General features: G+C 44.3%; 1 protein-coding gene across 1 annotated transcript in view; it reads right to left on the bottom strand.

Moving 5' to 3' along the window:
* The window catches only part of DOCK3 (dedicator of cytokinesis 3), a 1,414,611-nt gene extending 1,400,607 nt beyond the window's left edge, over positions 1–14,004 (bottom strand). The window contains exon 1 of the mRNA XM_086938817.1: positions 13,688–14,004. Coding sequence (XP_086794943.1) covers positions 13,688–13,724 — 37 coding nt within the window. The 5' untranslated portion in view covers positions 13,725–14,004. The remainder of the gene's footprint in view (positions 1–13,687) is intronic.
* Positions 14,005–15,192: the final 1,188 nt, after the last annotated feature.

The raw sequence follows: 15,192 nt of genomic DNA, 5'->3' as shown, positions 1-15,192 counted from the left end.
AGAATAAACTGGACTCGTAGACAAGAATCAGAATGAACTGGACTCCTAGACTAGAATCAGAATGAACTGGACTCCTAGACTAGAATCATAATAAACTGGACTCCTAGACAAGAATCACACAGAAAGGCATGCAGTCTTCACTTCGGAGCACCGCCCTCCACAATGTTAACCATGATAACAATGCAGGATGCGCCCACCACTGTGGCGGGTGCATCCTAATACCCCCCACGGGACCTCCGTCCTTATGGCGGGCGGTCCCGAATTCCGATAGGATGGCGGGCGGACTCAGTCCGCCCGTCATCCTAATGGGGCCCTAAGTCTGGGGCAGGTGGTGCTCAAATGACATTTGAAGACAGGGGTCACTGGTTTCTGAACAGCAAGAGCACACTGAGTCAAAGATGAGTGTTGCATATATGGAACTCTGACTCTCGAGGCTACTGGTTTCAGACACAGAGAGTGGGCCTAGTCAAGGGTGGGTGGTGCGCAGATTCCACTCAAAGTCTAGGGGTTAATAGTTTTCAGAGAGCAAGAGAATGCTGAGTCAAACATAAGTGGTGTGTGTATGACAGTCTGAACCACAAGGCTGCTGGTTTCAAACATGGAGATTGTGTCTAGTCAAGAGCAGGTTGTGCTCCGATTACACTTTAAAGCCAAGGGTTACTGGTTTTTGGACATGAAGAGCACATTAGCCTGAGTTTGAGTGGTGCTCTAATGACACTGAGACTACAGATGCTAACATAGAGAGCAGACCTAATCAAGGGATGGTGTTGTTCGGATGACATTGTAAAGCACGGCGGTACTGAATATAGGAAAGCGAGGGCATGCTTGGTCGAGGATCAGTGGTGCTGGTATAGCACTCTGAAACCAAGGCTACTGGTTTTGGAAAACAAGAGGAGGCTGAGTTGAGGGCGGGTGGTGCTCATATCCTATGCATTCAGAGATTCCTGAATTTGGACAGTGACAACACACAGCACTAAAGAAGATTGCTGGCCATAAGCACATAGAACCTTGAGTTGAGGGCAACTGGTGCACAAAAGACACTTTGCACTCAGAAGTTACTGATTTTGGACAGTGAGAGCATACTGACTTGAGAAAGAATGGTGCTAGTTTGACATTTTGGAGCCCGAAATTACATGTTTTGGACAAAAATAGGCTTACTCCAGGTATGACACCCTGGACTCAGCCTGTCCAGGAATGACACCCTGAATATTAATGGTTTCTGACAACCCAAGTGCAGTAGGCCAAATATTAGTAGTGTGTGATACTGAAACGTGAGCTCCTAAATGTAAGACTTTGAGAGTGTAAAGAGGAGAGGCATGGGTCACCAAAAGTTACAATAACAATTGTCAAAGAGGAGCACGGTGCATGGGCTCATTTTATGCGTCTCCCCTTTCTCATCCCAAACATGTACTGGGCCAACGAGGAAATGAAGAGGTGAAACATTGGGGTCAGTCCACAAACCAAGCTTACTTTATCTCTGGTAACTCTGGCCCAGCTTGATTCTGCCCCATTGCCATGTCTTTGCCCTAATATGGCTAATTATATCTCAGTTGCAATGATTTTATCATGTATAACCTAAACCAACCACGCTTTAACTAACATGGTTCATAATGCACTACCTCCCACCAGCTCAAAAGGCATTAAACCTGTAGATACATGAACAGCTGATAGATATCCTCTCCGGAAGCCTTTGGCAAAAGGCCAACTGTAGTAGTACGTAGCACTTAATTTGTGCCCATGTTTGCAAGTGATCAGCGCTACCTGGAACTGTCTATTTGAGTGGAGCACATCCATCTAACAATTATGCACACATTTAAAAATAGGTCTAGGATTACCGGGCCATTCCTACTGCATTGGGTAGCTTGGAACAGTCTAGGCTGTCACGTTGATTGCAGTGTGATGCTTCATAGGGGGCGTTTATATTGGCCTGAGGCACTGACGGCCATTTTAGTTGGTAGTGCAAGCTGCCTTGTCCTCCTAAGCATCACCCTGGCACTTGTTTATTTACAAGTTAAGCACTGAGTAGCATAAGCTGACTGTATATATACAACATACATAATATACAGATATGCATCGACGTACAATATAATTAGGAATATTGTCTCTAATCAAATAGTTCACATGCATAATCAACTCATTGGCCCACCACTTGTGAAGAGCAGAAACGTATGTTCAATTACACTTGTCAGTCTGTCTTCCCTTCGGAAGACCTTCCTAGTCATTATCACCAGCAGAGGTAGCTCTCCAATGCCGGGTCCCACTCAACATAAATATTTCACAGCAGCGCTCATTCCCAGAATTCCATCCTACATAAAGACACACATTATCGCGAAATAGCTGTGCAAGTGAATTCTACTGGCATATCATCGAGATTTAAATATCTTTCTAAAAAAAATATCAGAGGCAGAAAATTGTATACCGCAATTTCATTAAGGTCAGTATATACAAATAAGTGTAGCTGTACTATTCTAACTCCAATGTGTACCCTGGCGATACATATATATATATATACATATATATATATATATATATATATATATATATATATATATATATATATATATATATATATATATATGTATATATATATGTATATATATATATATATATATATATATATATATATATATATATATATATATATATATATATATATATATATATATATATAATCAAGGTATTTTTTGGGGAGTTAAGGACAATATTTCTACATTTACAAATATACAAATCAATAATAAAGTTGTGGTAGTGGACATTTTGGCTAAAATATATTTGCAAAACAATACATTTTTTAATCTGTACTCTGAAGTTCAAAACTGTTGTATTTTATTGTATTTAGTTATTTAAAACATTCACAACACTACAAAATGAATATCATTGGTGTTAATACAAAACTACCATAAAACTATTTGATGCCATTTTATGAAATTGTAGATTTAAATAAAAAATTAATTATTATAAATGACGTTCAACCCAATCTAAGTCACTCCGCAACTCAACTTATATTTGATGAACCCAGAAGCAGTCTGACGTTGATGTACTCATGAATTTGCTCAGTCTAAAGCTAGGCAGGGCTTTCCACGTGTATGTCAAACGACAGAAAATCTATTCAACTGCCAATGGTGTGATCTTTATGCAAGCAGAAAATGAACTTTATGAGCCATTGCTTAGCCAACAACTAACATTGAAGCTCGTTCACTACTCTCTGTGATGTTGGTGTGCTTAGGTCACCCCATCCAAATGTCCCAGACCACAAGATCCCTAGGATCCTTCAGGGACCAGTGGTTGAGATAATTGTGAACGCCTTCCACTCTCCCATAAGATAGGTGTCACTGGAGAGAATGATGACACACCGAAAATTGTAATCCACAGACGCTGCGGAGAGTAGGGAGACACCCCATCATCATTTCAAATCAGAGAAATGAAATGGAACAGCCCGCCTGAAGAACGTGGTGAAGGGGTCCCTGTGTCTCCCACATCTCACAGATATTCAGATACCTGGCCCTGAATGAGGACCACCAAGGGGTTGAGGGGTAGGGGGGTCTGTGCTATAGGAGCTTCAAGCATCTACAATACAGCCTTTTTTAAGGATTATTGAAAGACCAAAGAGGACACATACACCTTTGATGATAGAATACTGTCAACCTCCCTACAGCAGTAAATATTAATCAATATATATCAGATAGCTTGGAAATCATCTATAAAAACAAACATGGTGACCTAAGGGAAGAGTTGACATCCTAATCCCACATAAATGGGTGATTGTAGTTCATGAGCCTTGAAAAATCCCTTTACAGGATTGAAACACTTGTTGACACTACAAAGACATAATAATGAAAACACCTTAATAAAAAAGTATAAATTCACAACAGAATAGTAAATAAACTAGGGAAAAAACACGGTTCAGACAATATACCAGGATACATGTGAAAGTAACAAGTGTTCAAACCAATCATCTGAAACATCAAATAGACTGTGCAAATAAAAGTATTTGAGAAGAATATTAAGTTTAGCTCATCATATTTCCATAGAAATAATCGATGTTGTTGTATGCAAGGTAATTTGCCCCAAAGGACGCCATGTAAATATCTCTCAGACATTAGACTAGCACATAAGAATGCATTCAAACAACTGCAACATTTTGACAACATTTAAGAATATAATGTGAGAGTGCACAAAGGACCCAGACAGGATTTGTAAATCAATTTATATGGGTTAGGTAAATATCTAACAAGGAATGCTCATTCTTAAGTGAAAGATAGCACAAGAGACACATCTGAATGATGGTATCGTTTTGAGACCCTGCTGCTTTAAATGGGGACTTTGTTTACGACAAAGAAACATATTTCAGAGTGTGTGAAACTGTGGAGAGCTGTTGGGGTAGTGTCGGAGCAGCCTATATAGCAGTCATACAGTGCCCGTAGGCCTGATCTGACAGGTCAGTGTGCATGCCATTTTTTTTGTCTATTTGTGGCCCTGTTTTATGGTCTTCTGGGAAAGTTTTAAGTGTTGATTTTTCTGATATTACTGCAAGCATTGCCTGCAGCAAGCATGAAGTCTCCCCTGTCCTCCTAAAAGCCTATCTATAAAGCGTGTCTTTACAAATCTTAAAATGCCCCGGTGTCAAATATCTGATTCGCTAATAGCGGCCACTTTTATTTTGGTGCCTGGGCCTATTTTCTAATCCAATCCTGGTGTGGAGTATTTATTTTCTAGTGACTATCAACCTCTTTGTGTTTTTCAGGTTAGTTTCCTCACCGTTTTTTTAGAGTGCACAGTAAAACAATCTTGTGAACTAAATTTAGGGCTCAGGATGTACTGAAAGAAAGCATCCACAAATTGGTTATCACCGACCTGCCATCTTAAAAAAGCACATAACTTTTTCACTGTATGAGAACGGGTCTTAGAAAGGGGTAGGGAATTCAGCTCTCACTACCTACATCGCCCTGGAGGAGCAATTTAGGTGGGGAAGCAGTGGAGATGGGTAGGGGTTTTTGCCTGTTCCCTAAGGATCTTTCCCTGTTCCATTCAAAATACAAAAACAAAGACTTCTGAGCCCTACTCCACTGTATTGAAGAGGATGCAAAACCCCGCCTAGACTGCAGAATCCAAGATGAATGCCTACTCTTTGAGGGGTTTCCTGGCTCACCTGTGATGTCAGCTACTCACTATGTAATCGAGTGAATAGTTCTGATATTGTGTGGCACAGTGGTATCATGTGAGTTGGCAGAACTGAGATTACATGCAGGGAAAGTTGATGTGGGGGTCAAGGAAATGCATCTCTGTGGTGTGTGCATTTTGCCCCATTGCACAGGGTGCATCGAAGAACCAGGCAGCCAGTTACTTACATGACTACAGATTGGCATACTTTAATAAAAACTACCAATCAATAACACTGCCAGGGCTGAAGACCAAATGAAAGAAGAGTGAAAGGCTTTTATTATCATCCGCGACCATGAAAATGCCTCAAATGCAGCTGGTTGGAGATGGCTGAAAACATTTCACAAAATCAAGATCAACGTTTCCCCAAAAATTCTAACAGTATCATCATGTATTTTGAAGGATAACTGTGGCTGAGGGTCGCTCATTTCACAGATTAACCATTTTTAAATGATTATTCTTTTCTTATCTGCAAGCACCCACCCCAGTTAGATAATGTAGGACTGCACTGGTCCAATGGAAATTTGCTCTGACGTTTCCAGCAATTTGCTAATGCAAAAAGTGCATGCATGCACCAATCTATTGCACAATTGTAATTACTGTGCTGGATGTTCAGTGCAAATGATTTTTTTAATGTGCTAGTAGGTTCATATGTTGGTGCATAATTGCATCTCACCAAGGAGGAGTTATGCAGTCTGACTCTGTATGCTGATTTTCCATCCGCATACATACACGTGCACATTCCAGGCTTCCACTCTACTACACGTATTTTTGAAGCTGAGCATACAATTCGCTCATCCGATGGCACAAAATACAATTCGATGAATTAACAATGACTGCCATAAAAGTGACTCCTCTGCTGTTGAAATGTGCCCACGCAAGGGATTCTGTTCAGTGTGTGGAAGAGGGGAGAAAAACCAGGTGCCTTTCAGCAATGAGAGAGCAGTGCATGTGACCTAAACAGAAATGTTACTCTCAGGACAACCGCTCCCGAGCTTCATCAAGAGCACAGCAGGAACAGAATACCACAGGCACAATGGTACACAAAGCTGGGATGGGCCCTGGTGCCCAGGGCTGTGAAAAAAAAAACAACCTCTACAGCGCCAAGAAGCCATTTCAGGGTGCATGTGTGCAAACAAATATGCAATAATAGCATTTTCACGGAACGACTCCTTGTGTGCATTTCGGACATAAATGTTCCAGCAGATGCAAGGCGACAAATGCAATTAAAGTCTGCAGGTGGCCTACAGAGAGCCATGCAAATAAGAGACTTGTAAGGCGTGTGAAGCACTAACATGTAGGACCCGGTGCATATCCGGAACATACAGGTATATGTATACCATAAAATCAAATTCAATATTATCCACAACGGAGTATGTAAAATACTGGTATCGATTAGCAGCACCATGTGTGATCCATGCACGTCCACCACACACCGGCACATGTTTAATGAAAAGAGTTCAATAACACGTAGAACTACAAGTATTAAATACATGTATTTCACACACACATCTATCCTACACATGTAGATGTGCAATACAAAAAGGTGTTCAATAACACATAGAACCACAGGTATTAACTTAATAATATCGAGTTACCCTATCATGTATATATCTCTATCTCTATCTCTCTCTCTCTCTCTCTCTCTCTTTCACACACAAACACAAACACACTCGCTACACACTCATAGACACACACCTATCCTACACATATAGATGTTAAAATACAAAAAAAGTGTTCAATAACAGGTAGAATTACAAGTATCAAATTAATAATAACGAGGTACACTATAATGCGCACTATAATGTATTTCAGACAGACACACACACGCACCTATCCTACATATGTATATGTACAATACAAAAAAATGTTCTATAACACGTAGAACGACGAGTTTTAAATTAATAATATCGAGTTACATTATCGTGTACCTCTCTCTCACGCACACGCGCGATTAGCGCACACATGTGGGTATGCTACATAGAAAGGGTCCGTAACGTAATACTACACAATACTCAGGCTTAATAACGTTGAGGCGCGCTGCCACGTATGAGCAACCCACATCTGACATGCACAGCTGGATCGATGCAATAGCTTCTAATGAAGCTATTGAATCAATAGTATTACGTTTGCCCCATGTCAAAATCAAAGTGCCTAGAAAAGTCTAAAACGAGGATAAAGAGGGTATTTATTCTACGTGTCCCCGACGTTATATTTTTGGCTCATAACCTCTCATCCAAGCATCTCATTTCGGGTCACAGTCCCATCTGCCAGGCGACAACCGATCTGGCGGCTATTTGTGTTGACACACTTTCGATAAGTAGGTTCTTAAAAATGGCATTCGCAAACACTGCGAGGCCGGTGTGTTTTCTCGCCGCACCGGTTGTGTTTACGGCCAGGCGCCGCGCGCACGTGAGTAGAGCGCCGGGCAGAGCGCGAGGCGCGTCAGTATCTTAGACAAGGGATGCTGCAGACGGGCGGCATCGCTCTCTCTCTCTCGGTGACCTCCACAGGGCAGCAGCCCTTGTCTCCGACTGTGAATCGATCCCCGCGCCGTCGATCCACCCCAAGCCCCAGAGATGATGTATTCCGGGAGGGATTTGTGTGTGTGTGTGCTGGAGGCACCAGTGGGCATGATGGCATGTAGTAGCGAAGTAAGGCTGGCTCTCCCAGCGGAGGCACCTGCTGCACGCCCCCCTCCCCACTTCCGCAGCAGACCGGCCCACGCCCCCACCATCTAGGTCTGGAGTCAACAAGAGCACAGCATCGCCGGGGATTAGATACGGGGGAGGAGAGGAATTTCACAAATCACCAGATTAAAACCGCCTACCGATTATTTCTGCGGAGATACAATAGTGACAGGCGGCCCGGCCCCTACCGCGCCGGTCCCGGAGGGCCCGCACCCCCAGCGTGTGGAGAGAAAACTGGATCCTGAGGCCTGAAATCACCCTAGCGCTTTAAACCCAGTGCACCATAGAATTAATTTCCACCAAGAGCAACCCCCCTCCTCCCTTTCATGTAACCAGTTCTATGATGCTCGATATTAAGCATCCCTTTCTCCTTCTTTGTAGAAAAGTCGTGCATGGGTCCTGACGCAGCCTTCTCTGAACCCCTCCGCCCCCCTTTCCTCTGACACCGGTGTAAACACGGTTGGGGGCGGTGGGGAGGGAGGGGTGTGAACTCGGCTAAATGTACTACTGTGAAGGGGGAAACGTGACCTGGCGAAAATGAGACGTCCTGACGTGGGAGGCAACTGGAGCGGACACAGAGTACACGCCACAAAGGTCCCCTGAAAAAGAGACAGGCCCACGCCGCATGCCACACAGCGAGGAGGTAAACAGCAACCAGGCAGCAGCACAACCAATGCAGAGGAACGCAGTACAAGAGCGGAAGGGCAGCGGGAACCTGAACCAGTTGAGCCCGGCAGTGGGGAGGAGAGGAGGAAGAGATGCAGGCGTGGGGACCAGATGAAGGCAGACGAGGAAGGCGCCACAGTGGGATGATGAAACACAGCCATGATGGCTGGGGAAGACGTGGTCCAGGCCCAATGTTTGCAGTAGCAAGTTTAGGTTTAAGCTGGGGCCACTTCGCACATCTTGTGATGCTATTTCATTACACAACGCATGTAGGTGAAAGTGTAGCTTCAAAGTCATTACAAATGTGTGTCTGTATCTAATTACACACTTCCAGCCAGGGCTTTAAGTGGGCCGGGTCTTGCCAGGTGCTCCTCAGCAGCAGTTCTAAAAAAGGAGGTGCTGAGACTGGTCCCTATCGGGCTCTCTATTTTGTCCCTCACCCTCAGGATGAAAAAAATAAAAATCTTACCTCTGCAGCGGTGCCACCCTACACTGCCTTTGATGTAACTTCAAAGAGACTAGTTATATAAATCTTGCACTATCCCTTCATTTCAGAACTGAAGCATTTTCAATATGCTGTAATATGAAGCCATGGTTGTTGCTTATTGATGTTATGCAACAAACACTCATTGACAAAGCCAATAGTACTGGCTTGTTCTAAGAGTAACGTTGCTTGCTGTAATATGTATCTGGATGTAATGACACACCTTTAATTACATCAGTAACGCCCCTTTGAGAGACCCCCTAGTTTTTTTTTATCCCATTTAAAGCCCTGCTTCCAGCTTTCTGACCTTGCACAAGAGACAAAAGACCTATGGAGATATACATAAGCAGTGGAGCTGAAGGTATGAGGTGTCAGCCAGGTCATGGAAAAATTACAGTGGTACAGTGGGAAAGAAGTGGGGTGTGCTGAATGGCCCTCAAGACTTGGGAATGGTAGAGTGGAGTGAATTGTGGAGCGGCAGAAAGCTGCTAAAGCATGGATGTTGGCAGGCTGTGAAGAAATGAGGTGCCGTGTAGGGATGAAGTCATGTACGAGCAGGGAAGGTAGAAGAGCTCGAGATGAGACAGATGGGGCAAATACAGTGTGTAGTTTGGAAGAACCCACAGGGCACATAAGAGTGGCCGAGAAAAGGTCAAGACGGGGTATACAGAAAGTAGGGAAAAGAGTATTTCTGGAGGATGCAGTTATGACAGGGTGGAGATGCAAGTGTTGCTAAGGACAGTGTTAGAATGGGAGTGGTGATGTCATCTGAGGCTTGTGGCTCGATTCACAAAGGGACTTACAACTTGCAAAGTTACAAGGGCGTAACTCTGCACTCATGGTGGAATCTGCACACTTGGGGTGGACTCTCCACCCTGCAGTGCTCAGTGCAGAGATTTAGCCCGAGTGCACAGATTACACCACCAATCATGGGTTAAAGACGATGGGGCGCTGTTGAGTGGGTGGGTGGTAAGGGTGATGACAGAATGAATGAATGACCAACTTGTAGAGTGCAAACAATTGCCCAAAGGCATCAAAGCGCTAAAAGCGGTACCAAAGTCAGAAAGGTGGCAGCATCAACCCTCTAGAAACAATTAAAGGGCAACGACCCCGGTCTTTAACGATATATGGAAGGAGAAGTGTGACTTGAGGCAGGAGATTAATATAGGGAGAGTGTTCCAGAGCTTAGAGGATGCCAGCAAAGGCTTTTCCTCTCCACCTTGCCCTCCTAAATCTGAGAACAACCAGCCAATTTTTATTGACAGTACACAACTGTATAGAAGGGATATAACGTTGGAAGAGGTGTTTGATTCCCTCTGGACCTGAGTTGTGGAGTACACTATGAACAATTCATAGCGCCTTTACAATAGTTATGGCGTGATGATGACAACAGGCCAAAGATGAAGACAGGCAGGCCAGGCGACTGGTGCGGCTGAGCATTACGCAAGGGTTGTGATGGTGAAACTGAAATAGCCAAGAGACAGGGAGGACGATAGCAGCTGAATAATAATATCGGGAACTGATCATGATGGGGATTGATGACGAAGATAACGGGGAGTGATGGTGATGGGGAGCAATGACCATGAAGTAGCTGATGAGATGTTATGAGCCGATGGTAAAAGGATGCAGATGATCATGAGAGGGATACAGCTGGATGTGACATGATGATAATGATGGTGGGATGATGTTTTCAATGCACTTTTAATATTAAGGGTTAATTATGGTGATGATGAAGTGAATTTCCTGCCAGTGAGGATGATGCTGTGATATGAAGACACCATGATGGTTGTTAAGCTGCAAGTCAAGTTGCGGATATAGGCTAATTCTGTGGATGGTATGATGAAGATTGGTGCATAATAACACTTTCGGGTGCATAGCTAGCTTTTGCTCAGAGACCGCCCAGAATGGAATCAAATTTGGCACCTGCTCCCATTTATCCTCTTCAACTGTGTGTTGACAAAATGGGAGAGGTGGGTGGAGGGGAGCAAGAGAAACAAGTGCCATGAGAAGCAAAGCAGTCAACATGCAGACACGAGCACAAGCAGCCTCTAGAAACAATGTTTATCTGAAAGTTTCCTTGGAGCTACTTCAGAAGCAGTGCTTAATTTGCAAATAAATAAGTGCTAGAGCTGTCGTCAGGATGCCACTGCACCTTGTAACACACGTTGATCCTGCCAGTGCCACCAAGGATAGTAACAACACAAGTACTAACATTAACACTCTTACAAGTGTACAGTTCTGACCATTTCAGGCCCCCAAAGCTATAAGAATGGTTTGGGTGGCAAGTAATATTCATGTTTAATGTATACTGAGTTAATAATTAACTTCTGTTGTGATCATCTCTAAGTTAGACATACAGCGCCACCTTGTGACAGACTGTCATGGGCCCTGGTGCTGACATTTAAGTGCCGGTGCTAAGCACCGGAAACCACCGTCTCAAATTGAGTACTGGTCAGAAGACTGCTGCAGGCAGCTCCTGCGTCCCTCTGAATGTCCGTGTCCTGGGCCCATTTCATCCATGCTGAAGGCCACCCCTGCTGGGGTAGAAAAATGATGCTTGCAGTGTGGTAATTATGCTGCATAGGATATAAATGTTGTTTACCGTTGGCCAATGGCACATGGTATGACAAAGACTATGCGTGTAGATATGGTCATTATGGAGAATTATGTTGCTTCTGGATATGATGGAGAGTAAGTGTGATGATGCACTTAAAACATCAAGATGAATATCTGTAAGATGATGTGATAACCAAAATGCTTAGTGAGTGGACTATGATGGTACTGTTCGGTTATTTTTATAGTGTGAGGATGGGATGATATTGTGGGTTGTAAAGGTGCTGTGTGGCATGATGATGCTGTCAGAAATGATGATGATATGAGTGTTGATGATGCAGAGCAGGGCATGATCGCACTGTGTAAGAATGCTATTACCATGGGGTGAAGATGCTACTGTTGGGATATGACACCAAGTGAATTTATGATGATGATGTAAAGGTATGATGATAACTTGCATGAGTATCATGATAATGAAGACAGGGTGGTACTCTGTGGGCTATTATGACATTTTGGAATTATGCGACTCTCTGGTGTATAGTACAGTGGAGGTATACTGATACTGACGAAGTATAGTGATGCTGTCTAATTGTGATGGTGTAGTGGAGTTATGGTGATGCCGTGGATGATTCTTGTGCTTTAGAGGTATGATGAAGGCTTTGGAGATTTATGATTATGTGGGTTATGATGATGCTGCAGAGTTGTGATGGTGCTCTAGGGTATGCTGATGTTGTGTGGTATGATGATGCTGTAGAGTTGTGATGATGCTCTAAGGTATGCTGATGATGTTAGTTATGGTGACGCTGAGGAGTTGTGATGATGCTTTGGAGTTTACTTCGCTGCAGGGTTTGATGACATTCCAGAATAGTGTGGATACTCTAGGGTTTGTTGATGATGATGTGTGTGTTGATGCTGTGGAGTTATGACAGTGCTCTGGGCTACTGTGATGCTGTGGAGGTCTGTGATGCTGTTGGTGAGATGATGCTATGAAGTACTCTGATGCTGAAGACTATACTGATACTGTGTAGTCTGATGATGCTACAGAGTTGTGATGATGTTTTGGAGTTTACTGATGATGTGCGGTATGATGATGCTGCAGAGTTGTTTTGATGCTCTTGGGTATGCTGATGATGTGTGGCATGATGATTATGATATCGAGTTGTGATGATGCTGTGAGCTATGCTGATGATTTGGGGTATGATGATACTGTGGAGTTATGATGATGCTAGAGGGTATGTTGATGTTGTGGAGATACGATGATGCTTTTGGTTTGATGATGCAGTCAAGTACACTGATGATGCAGGGTATGCTGATGTTGTGGGGCATGATGACACTGGGGAGGTGTGATGATGCTGCGACTTATGCTGATGATGTGGGGTATGATGACGCTGTGGAGTTGTGATGATTCTCTGGGGTACACTGATGCTGTGGAGGTACGATGGTGCTCTTGGTGCGATGGTGCTGTGAAATCCACTGAAGCTATAGGGTATCATGATACCGTGTAGTATGACGCTGCAGAGTTGTGATGATGCTTTGGAGTCTACTGATGATGTGGGGTATGATGAGGCTCAGGAGCTGTGAGGATGCTGTATGCTATGCTGATGATGTGTGGTAAATGATGCTGCAAAGGTATAAAGATGCTTTGTGGTATGCCGATGCTGTGAGGTAAGATGATGTTATTGGTGTGTTGATATTGTGAAGTACACTGACGCTGAAAGGTATGATGATAATGTGTTGTTACAATGTAGTTTTGTGCGTGTGATACAGTGAGGTCTCGGTGCTGCCACAGGAGATCTAACACCACTGTGAGATTATTCTGTTACCGTGGCTCGTGATGATGCTGTTGGGTTATGACGGTGATGACGTGCGTCTGTGTGATGATGCTATGTGGCAGGGTGATGCTATGGAGGATGTAGTGTAGCTGTGGGACACGGCGAGGGTCCGTACCATAGCGCTGCCTGGGTACAGTGGTGCAGTGGGTGCTTGTTGATGCTACGAGGGCATGTCATTGATGTCAGGTGCACGGTCAAGATGCCAGGATAAGATACTGATGTGATGATGCTAGGCTGTTGCTGAGGTAATGAGAGTGTGGGTGCTTCTATTCACATAGCTCCGCGTTAAAGTAGTCTCTTACCCACGCCGTACTTCTCGTCCTCGGTTGGAATCCACATGACTGCGGCGGCCCGGGGGCGCGAGGGGTAAAGCCCCGCGGTGCCCGGGCTAAGGCGATCACCCGGCGGGGAGGGCGCGCATGTCCCGTCGCAGCTCTCTTCTTCTTCTTCACCTAGGTGGCCCGACCGCCTCCGCGGCTCGCTGTCTCCTCGGGGTCGGCGCTTGACTTGGTGGGCTCCAGCTGTACGGGTCCCCGTCTCGCGCCCCGGTCTCTCGCTGTCTCGTACCCGGGTCCCTCGCGCGTTCACAGAAACAGGTCTACGAACAGGTCGCTCGGTCTCGAGCTGTCACTGGCGCACTGTCACTGCGCAGGCGCGGGAGACCCCCCTCCTTCCACAGCAACCGTGCTCTGAACAGCGGCTCGCTTCACCCTGCGTCTGCGCAAGGCGCTGTAGCGCTCTTTCAGTGCGCACTTTCTGGTTGTTCCTTAGTATACTCGTGGAGTACAGGCACGGACACATATATGAACGTCTGATTTAGTTTTGCTCCTTTCTTTCAAATGTCACAGTTCTACGTACTAACTCGCCTCACTGGAACGTTTTCATCTCTCTGGTTCCTTCATTATCCCACTGCTGTTACCGCAATCCAATTTGTCTGTTTTACACATTGTATCTATTTATATTTCTTCTCATTTGCCCTTTTTCTAGGATCTTCAACCTCGTTGTTTCCTCGGGGCGGGGGATGGGGCGATGTGTGTGTGTTTTTTTTGGGTGGGGGCTCCAACTCTGTTAGGAATGGCTCCACAACTCAACTTCAGTGCTAAGCAACCCCTCAATATTTAAGTGATAAACACAATACGTGAGAAATACGTACAGTTATCTATCACTTTTATTCAGACATTGGTATTTAGTACATGTTTCCAATCTGCAACACCACGAGAAGACATCTTAGCAAGTGATTGCATACTTCTATTATGACCCTGATCTTAATTGGGCTGGTTATTTTTTGCCTTAAAAGTCTACTATTATGTGCATTCATCCTGGGGTCACTGTCACTTTTATGTAAATAAAAGGTTGGAATCCAGCAACAAAAATCCTTCATTCTGCCTCAAGATCGAAGCTATATATCACCGACGAGGCCTAACAAGGCTGAAACTTGCCTGGGTTTGCTTGTGTTCCTTTCTGGAGGGGACCTCTCCTGGTAAATGGGGATGGACTGGTCCCACCAGGAGCAGAGTGAGTACTGAACTTCATAAGGCGGGCCCCTGTCGCGGTTGGAATAGTGGATATAAATTAATGGATTGGCATGCTATCCAGAGCTATATTCACTAGTTTAGACGCTTCGTTAGCCTTCCTCTCATCACCTCCTGTGTGTTTCATATCACAGGATGGTCAGCTCAGCCTTGAATCGTTCTAAGTTTGTTGAAAAGTTTACCATTTCAAACGGAGTAATGAGAAGAACGTAGTGTTTTTTGTGAAATATTTTGGATAAAAGTGAAATATAAAAAAATCATGGTTATCCTTTTAA

Source organism: Lissotriton vulgaris, chromosome 9 (genome assembly GCF_964263255.1).
Source record: "Lissotriton vulgaris chromosome 9, aLisVul1.2, whole genome shotgun sequence".
NCBI lineage: Eukaryota > Metazoa > Chordata > Amphibia > Caudata > Salamandridae > Lissotriton > Lissotriton vulgaris.
Note: the sequence above shows the minus strand (reverse complement) of the source record. Positions and strands in the feature narration are given on the sequence as shown.